The 17,876-nt window shown below is 37.1% G+C and overlaps 1 protein-coding gene across 2 annotated transcripts in view; it reads right to left on the minus strand.

Annotated features, from left to right (window-relative positions):
• Nucleotides 1-17,876, minus strand: part of EPC2 (enhancer of polycomb homolog 2) — a 107,741-nt gene that overhangs the window by 2,857 nt on the left and 87,008 nt on the right. For both annotated transcript variants that reach the window (XM_047771967.1, XM_047771968.1), the window contains 6 exons: nucleotides 17,173-17,262; nucleotides 15,674-15,819; nucleotides 15,220-15,563; nucleotides 3,428-3,564; nucleotides 1,557-1,716; nucleotides 29-362 (listed from right to left, as the gene is read on the minus strand). In XM_047771967.1, coding sequence (XP_047627923.1) covers nucleotides 29-362; nucleotides 1,557-1,716; nucleotides 3,428-3,564; nucleotides 15,220-15,563; nucleotides 15,674-15,819; nucleotides 17,173-17,262 — 1,211 coding nt within the window. The remainder of the gene's footprint in view (nucleotides 1-28; nucleotides 363-1,556; nucleotides 1,717-3,427; nucleotides 3,565-15,219; nucleotides 15,564-15,673; nucleotides 15,820-17,172; nucleotides 17,263-17,876) is intronic.

The following is a 17,876-nucleotide window of genomic DNA, read 5'->3' on the forward strand; positions in this document are numbered from 1 at the left end:
AGATGATACCTGAAACAAACACACACACCTTGCTATGCTGCTGATGGCACTGCTAGGAGTAACCTTTGGCACTCTGTCCATACTGGCAGCAACTGTGGCAAGTTTTAAGGCTGTTGGCGATGGTGCTGAAGTCCGTGTATTAATATGCACATTGACTGGAGAAACAACACTGACATTATTGAGGTGCACTGCATTTGTCAGGCAGGAATTGTTCATGGGAAGTGTTTGAGGACTGCTTGTACACAATGCTGGGATTAAGTGGTTTGTTGTGGTATGGCCAACTGTCCTTACAAGCTGTACAGTTGAAATCCCTGGGCTGGATGATAAAGCCATATTGGTGGAATATAATGTTTTAGAGGTTCCTGAAGGAGAAAAAAAAAAGTTTAATTTACATCGTGAGACATTAAACTCTTTAAAAAATCAGTAGGAGTTTAAAAATAAAAAGAAACACAAACATTTGTAATCTAGTTAAGTATCAAATTAACCTTCCACATAACAGTCTCTCCAAAGAGAGTTTCTGATTAAGTACAATATGTTCACCTATTACAACCCCAAAGACTCTTTCTAGTGACCTACATAAAAGGGTTTGCAAAGTATTCTGTGGCCTTCATATCTGAAAACTATTAATAGGACAAAGAGGTCCTCTCTGGAGGTTGAGGGCAGGTGGAGCTGATAGCTGGACTGCCATTAGAATTTACACATGCAAGAACCTTAGTAAGGAAGGGCAATCATGACCATAGGTGTATGTAAAAGTAAGTGGAAAACCCTAAGGTCTGAGCAGTAGTCGAAGGCTGACAGGAACAGCAAATCTTTGAGGACTCACAGTAGTAAGAAGCAGAAAGAGTTTCACAGCAATACTGTATTTCAAGAGGAGTCAGAGAATGCAGGACTGTGAATATGTTAAGATTGGGAAGGTAAACGCAATTTCAAACTTATTGACATCTTCCTGGATTATATTTCACCTTTTTATAAATGTATGAATGATTTAATGATCATGGTTAGTGATTAACTTGATGTGTTTCCTAAGATGTGAGGCAACTGACAGTATGTGGATAAAACCAGGCAGGGTGGAGAGTTACACAGGTAGGTATTCAGTGGGTGTGGGAGGAAACAGGGAGCAGGCTCTATGTGAATTCTAGAAAACATCCAGCTACGGCACATATCCATAGAAATTATTGAGTCTTCCCCCCCCCCTCTTTTTAGGGCCACAACCATGGCATGTGGAAGTTCCCAGGCTAAGGGCTGAATCGGAGCTGCAGCTGCCAGCCCATGCCACAGCAACACCAGATCTGAACCATATCCACAACTTAGGCTGCAGTTTGTGGCAACACCAAATCCTCAACCCACTGAGTGAGGTCATAAATTGAACCCACATCCTCACAGATACTATGTCAGGTTCTTAATCCAATGAGCCACAATGGGAACTCCAAGAGTCTTGATTGAGTTCTTGTACATCTGCCCCTTGGATTTGGAAAAAAAAAACAACAAACCATACCTCAAACACCGAGTTCCAACTTTGAGCTAGTAAGTATCACATGAAACAAAAGGCTTATTACCTGAAGGCTGGACAACACCATTTATGTTGTTGTGGCCAGTGTTTTGTTCCTTGGCTACCTCACTGCGACTTGGAACAGGTGCACTGACCACTGCAGATGCAGCAAAATGGGCGCTGGCTGAGTCAAGTGTTTTAGACATACAGTCGGAGGTGCTTGAGCCCTATAAAATAAACAAAATTAAACTCTCAACTTTTTAGATGTGAGTTCATGAACATGTTAAGAAGTAGAGCAAACCCAAGAGGCTGTTGCTTTTTTTAATCTTGAACAGTTACAAGTGTTTAGGCTAAGTGATCTAGGACTCCAGTGACTATTTTTTGTCCTATGAAACAAGAAAGTGACTAAAAACTGGGAAACAACTATTTATGAAAAAGAAACCTTTAATCTTCTATTCATTCTTCTAATAAGTGTTAATGAATGCTTTTAAAAATACTTGACAATTTAGATACTATGGGCGAAATGAAATAATACAGATGACTAACAGCCATTTTTGTCCCAATGTAAAAATGCGTCTTAACCTAACTTTTCAGTAAGCTGGAAGTACCTGAGGTTTGGAAAAAGAAAACAAAGGCAAGTTTAATGGTCATATTCCCCTTGATTCTGAATAAAGCTGGTTAGCTGTTACTACACAGCCAATAGCCTCTGAATAAAGGCCAGTCCCAAATCCACCTGGAGGGGTGAGGGGGGTCGTGGGCTCACTGAGATTTTTGTTTCTGGACTCAGGATCTTCAAGGGTCAGAATACCAATACTTGAGAATGAGCTGAACTACTATGGGCAGACAATGGTTTGAGAGCTCACAGAATATAAGAGATTGAATTAGTCTCAGTTATTGAAAATTACCTTTAGAATTATGGATAAATGGAGTTCCCATCGTGGCGCAGTGGTTAACGAATCCGACTAGGAACCATGAGGTTGTGGGTTTGGTCCCTGGCCTTGTTCAGTGAGTTAAGTATCTGGCGTTGCCGTGAGCTGTGGTGTAGGTCGCAGACGCGGCTCGGATCCCGCGTTGCTGTGGCTCTGGTGTAGGCCGGCGGCTACATGTCTGATTCGACCCCTAGCCTGGGAACCTCCATATGCCGCGGGAGCGGCCCAAGACATGGCAAAAAGACAAAAAAAAAAAAAAGAGCAACAAAATTTAAGACCTAAAACACTAGGTTCTTTTCAGATGGCTCATATTTGAAATATACTTCTCAATTACAGGTTTTAAACAACAGAAATTTACCTTCATACAGTTTTGAAGGTCAGAAGTCCAAAATAAATTTTACAGGTTTCTATCAAGGTGTTACAGGGTTTCTTTCTTCTGGACAATTACAGTTTTATAAGGTATTTTTATCCCTAGTGTCAATCATTTAATGGCCTATGGAAAACCTCACCGAGTGGCAATTTTTTTTCTTCAGGGAAATGTGATTCAAATAGGCAAGGGGCTATGTTGTCTGAGTTTACTCCACAGATGAAGATAATTACCTTTTAGCTCATGGGGCACAATCATACGACACTTATACGCATCATTTAGGAAGGGGTTAGGATAGTTATATCCTTGAAAAAAATATATGGGGTGGGGAGTAGGGGTGGGGAGTGATGGTTCTAAGAGTATATAATCATTTCCATGAATTTTTAAATAATCCTTCCAAAAATATGTTATTATATCTTTTCTAAATTAAAAATATTATACTTGGCCCTAGTTCTCCCTTCATAAAATATAAACTAGTCAGTTAAAATTATATAAATTAACTGCAAAGACATTTAGGTTTGATCTCCAAAATCAAGACCGGCAATAACAAGGTCATCTTCTGTGACTTGACTAAAACTGAACAAAACTACATAAATCTGAAAGAAAGGAAAAGACATAACCAGAATTAAAAGACAGGTTTACCTGTGCTTTTGGATGTGTCTGTTGTGAGGAATGCTGAGATTGCTGTTTCTGCTGAAGCTGAGCAAGTTGCTGCCTTTGCATTTGAACTAACTGCTGTTGATGTGTCTGAAACTGCTCTTCTGTGATACCCCCTGTCACTGGTAAAGGACATTAATTTTAGAAATACATGTGTTTTAAAGTAATTTTAACAACACAAGTAGAATATAATATAGTTTTTCCATAATTAAGATGAAAAGCAATTTTAAATCACAATATACATCAGCAGCAAAGAACCAAATAAAAAAGACAAATCTTTCAGCCAAAGTGGCTTATGCTAACATCCACGACCTTCTAATATCACATAGTAAAAAAAGTTCCTATATGTAGTTTTTACTGTATAACATAGTTGTAACATGAGGATTCTGTCACTTATTTGGACTTAAACCTAGTTTAAGCCAATAAGTCTTATGTATAAAAACATGGGCTAGAAGTCAGTGAAGAATTCAGAGAAAAAGATACAATGCATCCTCACGTAATCAATTATGCTGTTACCAACTGTGTTAAAAGTTAGTAAACCAAGACATGAGGATTTCCTGTTGTGGCTCAGTGGAAACAACCCAACTAGTATCCATGAGGATGTGGGTTCGATCCCTGGCCTCGCTCAATGAGTCAAGGATCTAGAGTTGCCGTGAGCTGAGGTGCAAGTTGCAGACAAGGCTTGGATCTCACATTGCTGTGGCTGAGGCAGGCCGGGAGCTGGAGCTCCGATTCAACTCCTAGCCTGGGAACTTCTATATGCCACAGTTGTGGCCCTAAAGAGCCAAAAAAAGCAGAAGTTATAATAAGAAACCCTTTCTTCAAAGAAATGTAAACAAACTTTCATTTACTGATTATTTCAGTAAATCACTGAAATTGATTTGGAGTTACAAACCTCCATAGAAGTCAGTATGTTTATTACCGTCACAAAACATTAAATTACATCAGAATATATATACTACTAGAGCAATTTTACTCTATTTTTCTTTACTGCTTGCTTTCTTCTCTCCCAACAATTTCACTCAATCAACAAGTATATACTATCTACAATGATGAAAAGAGTTGCGTTAAGGATTAAGAGTGAATACAGGGAAAAAATAAATTAAAAAGAGGTTCCCTGCTATAAAGTCCTACAGAGTAGCTGGGAAGAAAAGATACATATAAAGAAATACCAACTAATATGAGCCAACTTTTAAATGCAATCGAGCAATCTAATCAATATGACCTAAAGGAGTTTAGATGGAAGACTACACCATGAACGTAAGTTACTTAACTAGTTTCATTCCCATCAAAATTTTCCATTTAGTAGGATCACAAATGAGAAATTTAAAAAAAAAATTGATGGTAAATTAGACATGTGACAAGTTACGTATAGTACAGCTTATTTTTTATGAAAAAGGAGTTAGGCTCTGAAGATGGACGAAGCCTTAGCTATGCCTTCATTTCTATTCTACAACATCATTAAAATTAGTATTGGGATATCAGGGAAAAACAGTTCTTAGAGAGAAATTTTATTTTTAGAAGATTAAAAAACCTGGGCCTATGATAGTGTTCACTCTAAAATATTACCTGTATTTCTGAAGTACACATTAGTTATCTTACTGAATTACCAACAAAATCAAATGTCTTTCTTTGCCCATGTTAAATTCATTGCAAGTGCTCTATTTTTAAACGGAAAAAAGGTAACTTTAATTCTAAATTAAAATCTTCAAAATCAAATGAAAATGTGCAGTATTCATGAGTTTCCAGCTGTTTGAAAACCTTGGGAAAGAGATGAAAAATAGTTTATTAGATACAAAGGCAGGAAGGAAAACTCTTAAGTTAAACCCAAATAAATGTGTTTAAGTCCTATGTGTAAAAACAGTATATCAATTCAAAAGAAATGGACTTGTAATCTGATGTTGGTATGATCTACTCTCTCAAATTTAGTGTTATGTCTGTCCAGAGCTAAAGTTTATGCTGTGATGAAAAAGTAAGAATCATAGTGGTTAATTTTAAGGGAAGAATAAACCAAATAAAGAGAATACAGTTTTAGCAGCTATTTAAAAATTAAAAGAGAAATGAAAATGAGGATCTTTTTCCCCCCAAATCTTTTAAGTCAGACAATCATAAAATCTTACTGATCAGAATAAAGTTCATATGTGAATTACTAGAAATAACAAATTACATATTTTTAAATAAAACAATTACTTTCGGTTAGTAGTCTATGGCTAACAAAGTGTTGCCAACTAGAGGTGTTCTATTTTTTATGAACAGATGATCACTTATGCAGATATTAAAAAGGGGGGGCTAATAAAATTTCCTATTTTGGAGGGATATGTCTACTTACTACCCTGTCTTGTTAAAACCATTAATTAACCCCATGCTTTTTTCCCCATAGAAAACTCAAAATCCCAATCAAGACTCAATCAAAATTATCCAAATTAATGATCAAGGGTTACTCCATCTTTTAAAACTCAGGCTAACTCTGATATCAAAATTTTCATCCCTGATCTTGCTACTGGTTGAAAATATGGACTTGCTTAAAATATTACATTTGCTTTTTTTCCCTCTTCCCCCTCATCTCAAGCTCAGCATGTTAGATTCATTCCTGACATCTAGTTTTTTGTTTTTTTGTTTTTTTACTCTAAGGTGTTTTGTGCTTGAAAAATGCTTATGTTTCCCATTCAGAATTTTTTAGAGCATTGTTTAGAATTATTTCAACTCTTTAGACAAAAACAGTAATTAGTAATCATGACTCAGAACTGGAACACATACAAAACACTCTTCCTAAATGACCTCTTTTATTTTGTTAGAGTGAGTGGAAAGTGATAAAAAATGTATGGTTTTCTTGGGGAAGGGGGGGCCACATCCATGGCATAAAGAAGTTCCCAGGCCAGGGATGGAACCTGTGCCACAGCAGTGACCCAAGCCACATCAGTGACAATGTTGGTTTCCTAACCTGCTGTACCACCAGGGAACTCCAAGAAATGTATGGTTTTAATGGCACAGACACAGTACTGAACTACCATCTTCAGGTAGGTAGACTACGGTAATCTGATTGAAAGCACCTTCTCCAATAATTATTTTTCCTTTCATAAATTACTGAAACAGTTCCATAAGAAATTTATTTCTCACAATGACTTAAAGTCATCAAGAAGCAAGCATTGAAACAAATCAGGAAAAGGTCATACTTAAGGAACGAGATGCAGGACAGGGGCCCAGCTTTGGGTGGGTGGTAGGTGCATAAAGGCGAAACTGGGAATGTATATAAAGAGAAATTGTATCTGTTTCTCTTGCTTAGGGCCAAACAAGTTCTTTCTACTAGTTGCTCTTAAAAGTTGCTACCTTAAAAGTAAAAGTCATCCTGGTTGTAAATCTACTCTACTTCATACCTCTAAGTCCTGTCAGTTTAAAAGTAACTACAATCTGTTTTATAAAGGCGATATTTCACTCTTCCAGATAAATGGGGCTAGATGGTGGAATAGAAGGACCCTAAGCTCACCTCCTCTAATGAGCACACTAAAATCACAACAATCTGCAGAACCACCATTCTTAGAAAAGACTGAAACCTACCAGAAAAGATCCTCTACAGCCAAGGACATAAAGATAGAACTACAATGAGACTGGTAGGAGGGGTGGACTCATGATATAATCAAATCACATATCCACTGAGTGGGAGACCCATAGCCTGAAGAATAACTGTATTATAGAGGTTCTCCCACAGGAGTGAGAATTCTGGGCCCACATCAGGTCCCACAGTCCAGGGCTCCAGCAAGGAGTCCCCAGAGCATTTATCTTTAAAGGCCAGCAGGGCTTGACTGTAGGAACTCCAGAGGACTGGGGGAAATAGAGACTTTACTCTAAAAGGGCACACACAAAATCTCACATGCACTGGGACCAAGAGCAAAAGCAGGTGCTTGGGCCAGACCTACATGCTGGTCTTAGAGGGTCTCATGGGGGAGGTCAGGGGGTGGCTGTGGCCCACCCTGGGAACATAGATACTGGTGGCAAATATACCAGAGAGCACTCATCTGTGTGAACTCTCCTGGAAGTTGACATTTTGGCACCAAGACCTGGCCCCACTCAACAGACTGTAGGCTTCAATGCTGGGATGCCTCAGGCCAAACAACCTAAGCGGTAGTAGACAGACTACCTAAAGACTTCCTGAGCCCACAGCTGCCTTTAGACATGCCCCTAGACATGACCATGCCCACCAGAAGACCAAGACCCAGCTCCACCCACCAGAAGGCAGACACTGGTCCTTCCTGCCAGGAAGCCTGCACAAGCCTCTAGACCAGCCTCACCCATCAGGGGGCAAAAAGCAGAAGAAAACTATAGTCCTACAGCCTGCAGACACTATCCTGGGATCAGCTTGCCCCTGGCCCTTGGGTGACAAAAGCGGGGTGCACTGCTGGGACACACAGGACATCTCCTACAGAAGGCCACTTCTCCAAGGTCGAGAAACGTAACCAACTACCACATACATAAAAATATAAATAGCAATTTACACAAAATGAGGTAACAGAATTATGTTTCAGGTGAAGGAACAAGATAAAACCCCAGAAGAACAAAATGATGTGGAGACATAAGATCTACCCAAGAAAGAGTTCAGAGTAATGATCATAAAGAGTGGATGCAGAGATCAAGAAATAAGAAGTTTTTAACAAAGAATTAAAAAATATAAAGAACAATGAAACAGAATACAATAACTGAAGTGAAAAATACAGTAGAAGGAATCAATAGTAGACTAAATGAGGCAAAAGAACAGATCAGTGAGCTGGAAGACAGATTAATGGTAATTATTGCCCCTGAACAGGAAAAAGAATGGAAGAAAATGAGGACAATTTAGGAGACTTCTGGACAACATCAAGTCTGCTAATATTCACATTATAGGGATCTCAGAAGGAGAAGAGAGAGCTAAAGGTCCTGTGAAAATATCTGAAGAGATATATGAAAACTTCGTAACTTTGGGGAGGAAAACAGTCAACCAAGTACAGGAAGCACAGAGAGCCCTACTCCCATGGAAGCATAGGAACAATCCACAGAGGAATACAGTATGACATATTGTAATTAAAATGACAAAAGATGGGAAGTGCCCGTTTCCCTAAGTAAGGAGTTTTATAAATTTCCATCAGTAACACATTCTAATAGGTAGTGCACATATTACAGAATTTTTCCTTTTACATATGCAAATGTCAGTCTATACATTAGTAACATTTAGAATTTTTTTTTGTCTTTTTGTCTTTTTATGGGCATACCCACAGCACATGGAGGTTCCCAGGCTAGCGGCTGAATCTGAGCTGTAGCCACCGGCCTACACACAGCCACAGCAACTCCAGATCTGAGTCTCATCTGCGACTTACACCACAGCTCAGGGCAAAGCAGCATCCTTAACCCACTGAGTGAGGCCAGGGAACAAATCTGCAACCTCATTGTTCCTTAATTGGATTTGTTTCCACTGCACCATGATGGGAACTCCACATTTAGCATTTCTAAACATTTTGTGCATATAATTGATAGCCTGTTTTTCACTGAAGCCTCTAACCTTTCTGGCTATTTTTATATCTAGCTCTTTACATATCTTGGGTTTATAAGTCTGCTTTATTCCTCAGATGAATCCATGTAACCTTTCTTGGAATACTCATCACATTCCTAGAATGCTGATTCCGTTTTCAAAGACCCTAGGCATCTCTCATTTCATCCTTCACTTTTCAGGCATGTAGTTCCTATAAGGTGTTCTGCTAGGTTGACCCCTTATCATCACTTTTCCCTCTCATAATCTGATAGTGGTCCATCAAAAACATACTCTAGGTATCTCCCCTAGATTTTATACTGGTGTGTTGATTCTAAAGCCCTAGATCACTGTTTCTCAAACTTGGGCCCACAGAGAACATATTTCTGAGTATGTGTGAAACCTTTATAAGTATGTTTCAACATCGTATTGTTGTTTCATTCATAAACTAATAAAAAGGAAAATCTAATAGAAACACATTCTGCATTTTCTGGATGACCATCTCCCAAAAGAGTATAAATATACGACTTTTGTGCTTGTACCTTCTGCTTTTTAAAAATAATCTTTTAACATTTAATACAGTGTTTCTCAAAGTGGGCTAAGCTGATGTATTCTTGGGAAGCAGTGAATTTTTTAAAACACTAGCCTAGCCCAGCCCAATTTCTGTAGCTTAATGAAGAATATCTAATGTGGTAGTAAAGATTATCTACAAGTCAAAATGAATGTATTATTCAGTACTTTTTTGTCTACCAGGTAAGTTTTGTTAGTAGGTTTGTTTTTGCTTTTCAGGGCTGCACCTGTGGCATATGGGAGTTTCCAGGCTAGGGGTTGAATGAGAGCTGCAGCTGTTGGCCTAGACCACAGCCACAGCAACACCAAATCCAGGCCATGTCTGTGACCTACACCACAGCTCACAGCAACACAGGATCCTTAACCCACTGAGCAAGGCCAGGGATCAAACCCGCATCCTCATGGATACTAGTCAGGTTCATAACCTGCTGAGCCACAACAGGAACTCCCATACCAGGTTGGTTTTGTTACAATTTTTTTTTTTCCATTTATCTTTTTAGGGCTGCATCTGTGGAATATGGAAGTTCCCAGGCTAGGCGTTCAATCGGAGGCTATAGCCACCGGCCTATGCCACAGCCTCAGCAACACCAGATCTGAACCGTGTCTGCGACCTATACCATAGCTCACGGCAATGCTGGATCCTTAACTCACTGAGCAAGGCCAGGGATCGAACCTGTGACCTCATGGTTAATAGCTGGGTTCATCTCTGCTGTGTCAGGACAGAGATTCCTATAAAAATTTTAATATATGTTTTGTTGAAGCAATGCTGACTATATGCAACTTTTACTTGTTTTAACAGCTAGATCTGGGGACATATGGAGGGGGACAGGGAGAACCTATTTTAAACCCTCTAGGTCATAGCAAGGAATCAGGTGAAAGTTCACTAGAGCTACTCTGAGGGCAAATCTTCCAAGCCTTAGAAACTGATATTACCTGTTCAGAACTAAACATATCCTATAATGTAACTAATGAATAAACTGCAAAACTGCGGGGGTTATGAGAGTGAAAACAGGAGGTGAGGTGGAGGGTGAGAGGGTGAGGGGGATGGGGAATAAGGAACAAATGAGACCAAACGATAAAGAAAACAGACTAAAGATCCATTTAAACTTCTGACATCAAACTAAATAGTTACAATTGAAATTTCAGTATTACTTCTTTCAGTAGTCAAACTAAAATCTTTTATTTCCTTAAGTATGAGAGTCCATTTTTCACTTTTGGAAGTGACCCTAACTCAAAAAATAAATCTCTGGTAGTACCTTCGCTAGTTGTTAAAACATATCTATTTTAAAACTTTTATGCTTGCAAACATATTATGGCAATTCAAGAAAGAATGGGAAAAGACACGGGAAAAATTAGAAACCAGTAGTTTTTCTTGGAAAACTCTCCAAAATGTTGCTGATTTTATGAACTGGTAATATTAAGATATTTGAAGCTGGTCAAAAGCTTCCAGAAAAGCTGCTGGTATCTATCCTAAGATAAATGAGAAAAGAAAAAAATATTTTGACTCGCAACCATGCATTAGTCAAAACTGAGATCAAATGGAAATGTGGGACCTCAAGTCTGAGCAAGCAAAGTTACTTTTAGATGTGAAATACATTTTCTTGAGGTTTGGATTTAAGAACAGTATCTCAAAAGAATAAATACTGTAATTTCAAACGAATGAAAACGTTATCACCTATTTATAATAATATTTGCCAAGTATAAGCCCCTTGAAGGTAAGGAATATTGTCTTATAAAATTTTGCAACTTTTAAACACTTGACATAGGGTTTTGCATATACTGAATCCTAAATAATTTTGTATAAAATTAATTTTCCTTGGTTATCCATTAATTATATTCAGCACATCTACCTTTCTCTGTCCTGCTTCTATTCTTTGAGAATAGGTTTTCAAGAAAGAAAACACACTTTTACTTAGTAATTAACAAGACATGTCTCCTTGCTTTAAAATGAAGTCTTTTTATTTTATTTATTTATTTTTTGGTCTTTTTTTTTTTTTTTTTTTTTTGCTATTTCTTGGGCTGCTCCTGAGGCATATAGAGGGTCCCAGGCTAGGGGTCGAATTGGAGCTATAGCCACCGGCCTACACCAGAGCCACAGCAACTCGGGATCCGAGCTGCATCTGCAACCTACACCACAGCCCACAGCAACGCTGGATCCCCAACCCACTGAGCAAGGCCAGGGATCGAACCCTCAACCTTATGGTTCCTAGTCGGATTCATTAACCACTGAGCCACGATGGGAACTCCTGAAAATGAAGTCTTTTAAAAAAATTTATTTATTCATCTATTTTTTTATGGCTGTACCCAAAATCCTGGCCAGGGACTGAGTGGCAACTGCGACCTGACTGAATCTGCGATCAGACTGAATCTGAGTGGCAACTGTGACCTATGCCACAGCAGCCTCTAACCCACTGCGCTGGGCTGGGGATTGAACCCCGAACTCCTGTAGTAACCTGAGCCACTGCAGTCAGATTCTTAACCCACTGAACCACAGCAGGAACTCTTAAAATGAAGTCTTTAGTTTTAGCTCTTACTAATACCTATGACACTCAGTTCAATTTGTTCTCCTTTAAGTCCACTCATATGATTATTAAAAATAATAATAACTAGAATATATTCAGGACACAGGGATTATGACTTAAAAACATTGACCGGGTTATTAAATAACCACATCAAAGTAAGACAATTCTTTGCCATGAGCCCTCATGTTCAAGGGTTTTTTAAAAGAATGAAGGAACCTGTGATACACATAAATATTACTGTCAAGTGTATCATCTTTCTATTTCTGATTAAACCCTTTATTTGTTGGGATTTCCCAGGTGTGAAACAGAAAATTCCGTATATTTTGTCTAGCTTAGTGACACTCTCTGCTAGGTAAAAGTATGGTCCTTTATCAGTCTTGTTACTCTTAGAGACATGCATGATCTCCTGAGAATAAGCAGAAGGCAAAAACGTTAAAGACACATAGATAAAAAGAAACCAAATACATGAAGATTCAATTCTTTCGTATATGTCCATCAAATAAATGTAACTTTCTAAAAATTCCTATATCCTCTTTAGGTAGAAAAGGAATTTCTACCAATAATTACTGAACTATAACTGAATCCACTTAAACTGAGAAACTATGTAATGAATGTAATTGGTACAGCTTTTCAGTTATTTACAAAAATGCTGTTAAAGGACTTGTTTCATTATATACTTACACATTATGCTTAATATTTTGAAACAAAATAAATCTGTTAAAAACAAAAACACCTGTGAGTTCCCTTTGTGGCTCAGTGGTTAACAAACCTAATTAGGATACATGAGGACATAGTTCGATCCCTGGCTTTGCTCAGTGGGTCAAAGATCCCACGTTGCCGTGAGCTGTGGTGTAGGTCGTGGACATGGCTTGGATCCTGCGTTGCTGTGGCTGTGGTACAGGCCATCGGCTACAGCTCTGATTTGACCCCTAGGCTGGGAACTTCCACATGTTGAGGGTGCAGCCCTAAAATAGCAAAAAAACCCTCAATGACTAGAGTGTCAAATAAACTTCAAACAAAATCCTTTACACTAGTAACGAAATATTAAATATCTATTTGAAGGACTTGATTTGAAAATATTGATTCCAATGTAGCTTAGTACTTGCTCAAGCCCTGAAATTTTTTAAGAAGGAACTGGTAAATTGAGACATAGTACTATTATATAATATACCTAAGGCAGGAAAAATTGCACAGACCAAAACTACTATTTTTTTCTGATGGCAAGGGAAGGGCAAAAATTTTAAAAATTCTTACTGTCTACGACATTAGCATCTCATATCTTTTTTTCTTTTAGAGCCACACCTGTGGCTTATGGAGGTTCCCAGGCAAGGGGTCCAATCAGAGCTGCAGCTGCAGGCCTGCACCACAGCCACAGCAACATCAGATCTGAGCTGCGTCTGAGACCTACACCACAGCTCACGGCAACGCCAGATCCTCAACCCACTAAGCGAGGCCATGCATCAAACACGAACCTCATGGTTCTTAGTTGGCTTCGTTTCTGATGTGCCATGATGGGAACTCCTAGCATCTCATATTTGTGATTTAAGTTCCCTGAGAAAGGCATGCATGCCTAAAATAATACTTTAAATGCTTATTTTATGTTGATGTGCAGAAGCGTCATAAAATTCTGGAGCTGACTCTATGGAATTATTTACACTACATTCTGAATCCATACAAACAGAGTACTGATACAATAACACACAAAACATATACTTTCTGGAAAAGAATCAAGTCAAACAGATCTGGAATGAATCAGGAACATATAGTAGAAAGCTGCAAATATCTGGCCATGTTCAAGGTAAGACGGGACACATTAAAATCACCTTTTTGTTATGGTATTCACTGGTAGAGAAAGAAATCTATAGTCAAGTCTAATTATAAATGCCTATACGTGATATGTTTTTAAATTCCCTTTTTGGCAAAAATTATTGTAATTTTTGGCACAGAAATTCTAGTTCAGTTAACTTGAACAATGTCTTGGAGTTGGCTGAAGAAAAGATTTGACCTAATATTCGTCAACTTCCTACTATTTTTAGATTTTGAAGAATCCTACCATTAAAATCATACTAGGTATTTATCCATTTCAGTTTCAAAGGCTCATTAAACTGCACAGACTCATGAACGTTACATAACGGGATGCCATTTTCCTTACCTAAATTCGTTTGGGAGAAAATTAACCAACTAATTTGGAGAAATGATATGCCAACTTCCAATCATTCAAACAAATCCAATTTTCCATTACAACCTTTAAATAGATAAATGTCTAAGTCAAGTTTGAAAATAAACAGTTCAGTAATTAAAAAAGACTGAACATTATTGAGACCAATTTCAAGCTAAAATGATTTAAACTCACTCTGAAGAAGTTTAACATAATGATTTTGCATACTAAACTGCACCATCCAGTAAATAATTTAGAAATATATATGTTTTACAGAAAGAAAGGATATCAACCGTTTGTCATCACATATAGTTTTGCCTCTGGATACCATGAATTTTTTGCAATGTATACATTATAAAGACATTTATAAATTATACATACTTATATACATGTGATAAAAAGAAGGAAACAAATCAAAATTTAAGACTCTCTAGATATTATACACTATTTACAATGTCTAATATTATTACATTGAGTACAGTCTCTTAAAATGAAAAAAAATTTTCCAATCCCAATTAGAGAGGTAAGCTATCAGACCACAAGTACAATTATTAAAAGGAGCTTCTTTAAAAATCATTTTTCAGAAAGAAAGCTTTCAGTGGTACTCTTGAGTAGCAATGCTTACATTTAAGCAAAGTTAATACAATAAAATGAAAATTTTCTTTAACAAAAGTAGACAACATTGTGCTATGATAACCTGGTAGCAGCTTATAACCACTTTGCCCATTGGGAATTCCCCATGCATTTTGCCTACACATTCACCATATCAGGCACACACATTCAAAATACAAGTCAGTGGTTTTACAGGTATCAATTAGGATAAATTGATTTTGGTTAAAATGTGATCTACGATAATAGTTTAGTTTCTTAGGTTGGAAGAAAAAAAAACTAGTAAATTAAGACATAATTCCTTTCTTCAGTAGGATCATGAAAAATAAACCTTCAAAATAAAACCTCGGAGTCTACTTAGAAGATAATAAAAATTATAGAGAAGAGAATAGAAGAATATATTTTTAACAAAGTGACAGCTTACCTGATATGCCATTCTTGCTGGTGTTCAATAAAGCTACAGATGCTGCAGAAACTCTTTTATTATTCACAGTCTGCCCTGGTTTTCTTGAGGTACATTCTTCACTATCATTGTCCTGTAAATTTAGTAGCCTTGGCTGGAAACACTGTAGTCGACATGATCTGATATTGCTTAATATTTCAGAAAGGGACAGTCTATTTTCACAATGTTTACTGGAAGCATTGGTCCGAGAGAAATTAGAAGAAAAGTCTATAGTTTGGGAAGCGCTTGAAAAACCATTCAGCATTTCAGGGTCTATCTGTTTCAGGACTGGGTCATGTTCTGTGGCTATCCGGTCCATTATGACCCTGAAAAGTAATATAAAGCCAAATGTTACCTAGAAGAACTTACTAACATTTGCTTTATACCTCCCCTTCCAATTTGGTAAACAAACACCAGGTTAAGACAAATAGTTTACCTTCCACCTCTGCCAATTCTCCTCCTTGCAAATCCTATACATCTTCTTGGGACTGTGAGTGTTGTAAGGCAATGCCTGTATCTCAATTTATCCAAATCTGCCAATTCTGAATTTTCAAATGAATGGTTAATTTGGTCCAAACGAGGCTGCACACACAAAAAAATTAAAACACATGGAATGATTCTGCAAAGTTAAATATAAATATTTAAATATGATAAAAAATAAAGCAGCTATAGCACTAGCAGAATAATTAAGATATAAAATAATTTAGATATAAAACTTTAAAATTTGGGTTTTATATATTAACCAGGTAAAATTCTTTAGAACTAATTCAAAAGTTCACTCACCAAAATAATTCAAACTAAATTTATGACCACACATTTAAAATACATTATATTTTATTTTATTATATATTTATTTGGCCATGCTTGTGGCATGTGGAAGTTTGCAGGCAAGGGATCGAACCAGAGCCACAGCAGTGACCATGCTGAATCCTTAACTGCTAGGCTACCAGGGAACTCCAACAATAATACAGTTTTTAACATTTTTTGTAGAAAAGTAGAGATAATGAGGTTAGTCACAGACTTCCTACTGAGATAAACAGGAAGGAAATTTTTTGGAGTAAAAATAAAGACTGTACTTCAATAAGGCATGCATGGATTAAACTGATACTTCCTCTTAACTTTAAGAACATAAAGTCCATTTCTTTGCCTTCCCATTTCCTCTATCATTCTATTTTTCTGTCTTCCACTTCTGCCTCCTTTCACAGAGATTTTCAATTTTTCTCAAAAGAATAACTTATAAACAACTCCCTACCACTTCTGTATTAAATACAAACACACATGTACACCCTAAAAAAGCTGTAAGTGTGTATTTACCATAATAGAACTAGACAAAAGTCTTCAAAATCCATATATGAAAGCCATCCTCATTACTCTATCCTTACATCTTTTATGAAACCTTACCATTTAGTAGTGAGGGCTATTCCTTGATACATGCTACACCAAACCCTGATTTAATAGCACAAAGCATTTTATATGAATATTATTAATTTGACAAAATATTGCCAGGAAGAAGTTTAAAAATGATTCCTTTATGTTTGATACTTACTGGGTTTGTATACACAAGATGGGCTTGCCCAACAGCTAATTTCAGTGAACACTCATCAGCCATCAAGGGTTCAATTAGAGATTCTGGGCTTAGAAAACTACAGCAATGACATAGTAGGTAGTGGTTGTAACTGCTGAAGTTATAGTTAAAAGACCAAAGTGAAACCAGATGTCTAAAATATGAGCAGTTATCAATTTCCAAATGAAGGATTCTGATGTCCTTTGAAAGGACTTGGTACTGTAGAGCATCTTTTACTTGTATTTGCATAGGGGTTATTAAATAAAAAATGCTGATGGACTTCCATTTTTAGATCAAGATTGAGTCATCTTGACGTGAATTACCTATTACTTCTAGTTCACAAAAATACCATAAAAAAATAAAGTTCTTACGGCATAATACTGGCATCCTGCCCGCCTCCTGAAAGCACAGGGACCATCAGGATCATTTTCTTCTTCAGCTTCTGATACTGGGGACGGTACCTAGAAAAAAGAGGCATGAGGCATTCCATTTAGGAGTTATTATCAATCTTTGTAATGGTCTAAAAGTAGAATCTGATCACAAATAGTGAATCATCCCTACATTACAGACAGTAGGCAGTTAAAGAACAGCAAAATTTTTCTATGGTTAAAAATCATTACTTTTAATAGATTAGGGCTTACAGTTAAGTTCACATGGTACTGCTTAACTATTTCTAAACATATATGCGCTATAGGCTTAAAAAGAATTAGTACAATTTTCACATGTCCCACTTACATTTGGTAAATATTGTATGTGGTCATAAATACTAATGATAGTTATGCTTTATCTATAGGTAGGTGTGTTTTTACACATTAACTTTATTTCTCTAAAATAAAGTGAAAAACTGAGAAGTAAAAAAAGGTTAATAGCCTCACATCCCCAAAAGCCAAAAAGGTCATACATTTCACTCAAAGAAGAGTTTTTTTATTTCCCTACTAATTTTTAAAAATCACCTTTTAAGCTTAGCAGATCAAAAGCAGAAAATGAGAAGAGGAAAGAGGACTTGCTAAAAGGTAAGCAGTTTGCAGAGAGAAGTAATAAACTTGACAGCAAAGGAATAAATACTTTCAAAGAG

Source organism: Phacochoerus africanus, chromosome 3 (assembly GCF_016906955.1).
Source record: "Phacochoerus africanus isolate WHEZ1 chromosome 3, ROS_Pafr_v1, whole genome shotgun sequence".
Lineage (NCBI taxonomy): Eukaryota > Metazoa > Chordata > Mammalia > Artiodactyla > Suidae > Phacochoerus > Phacochoerus africanus.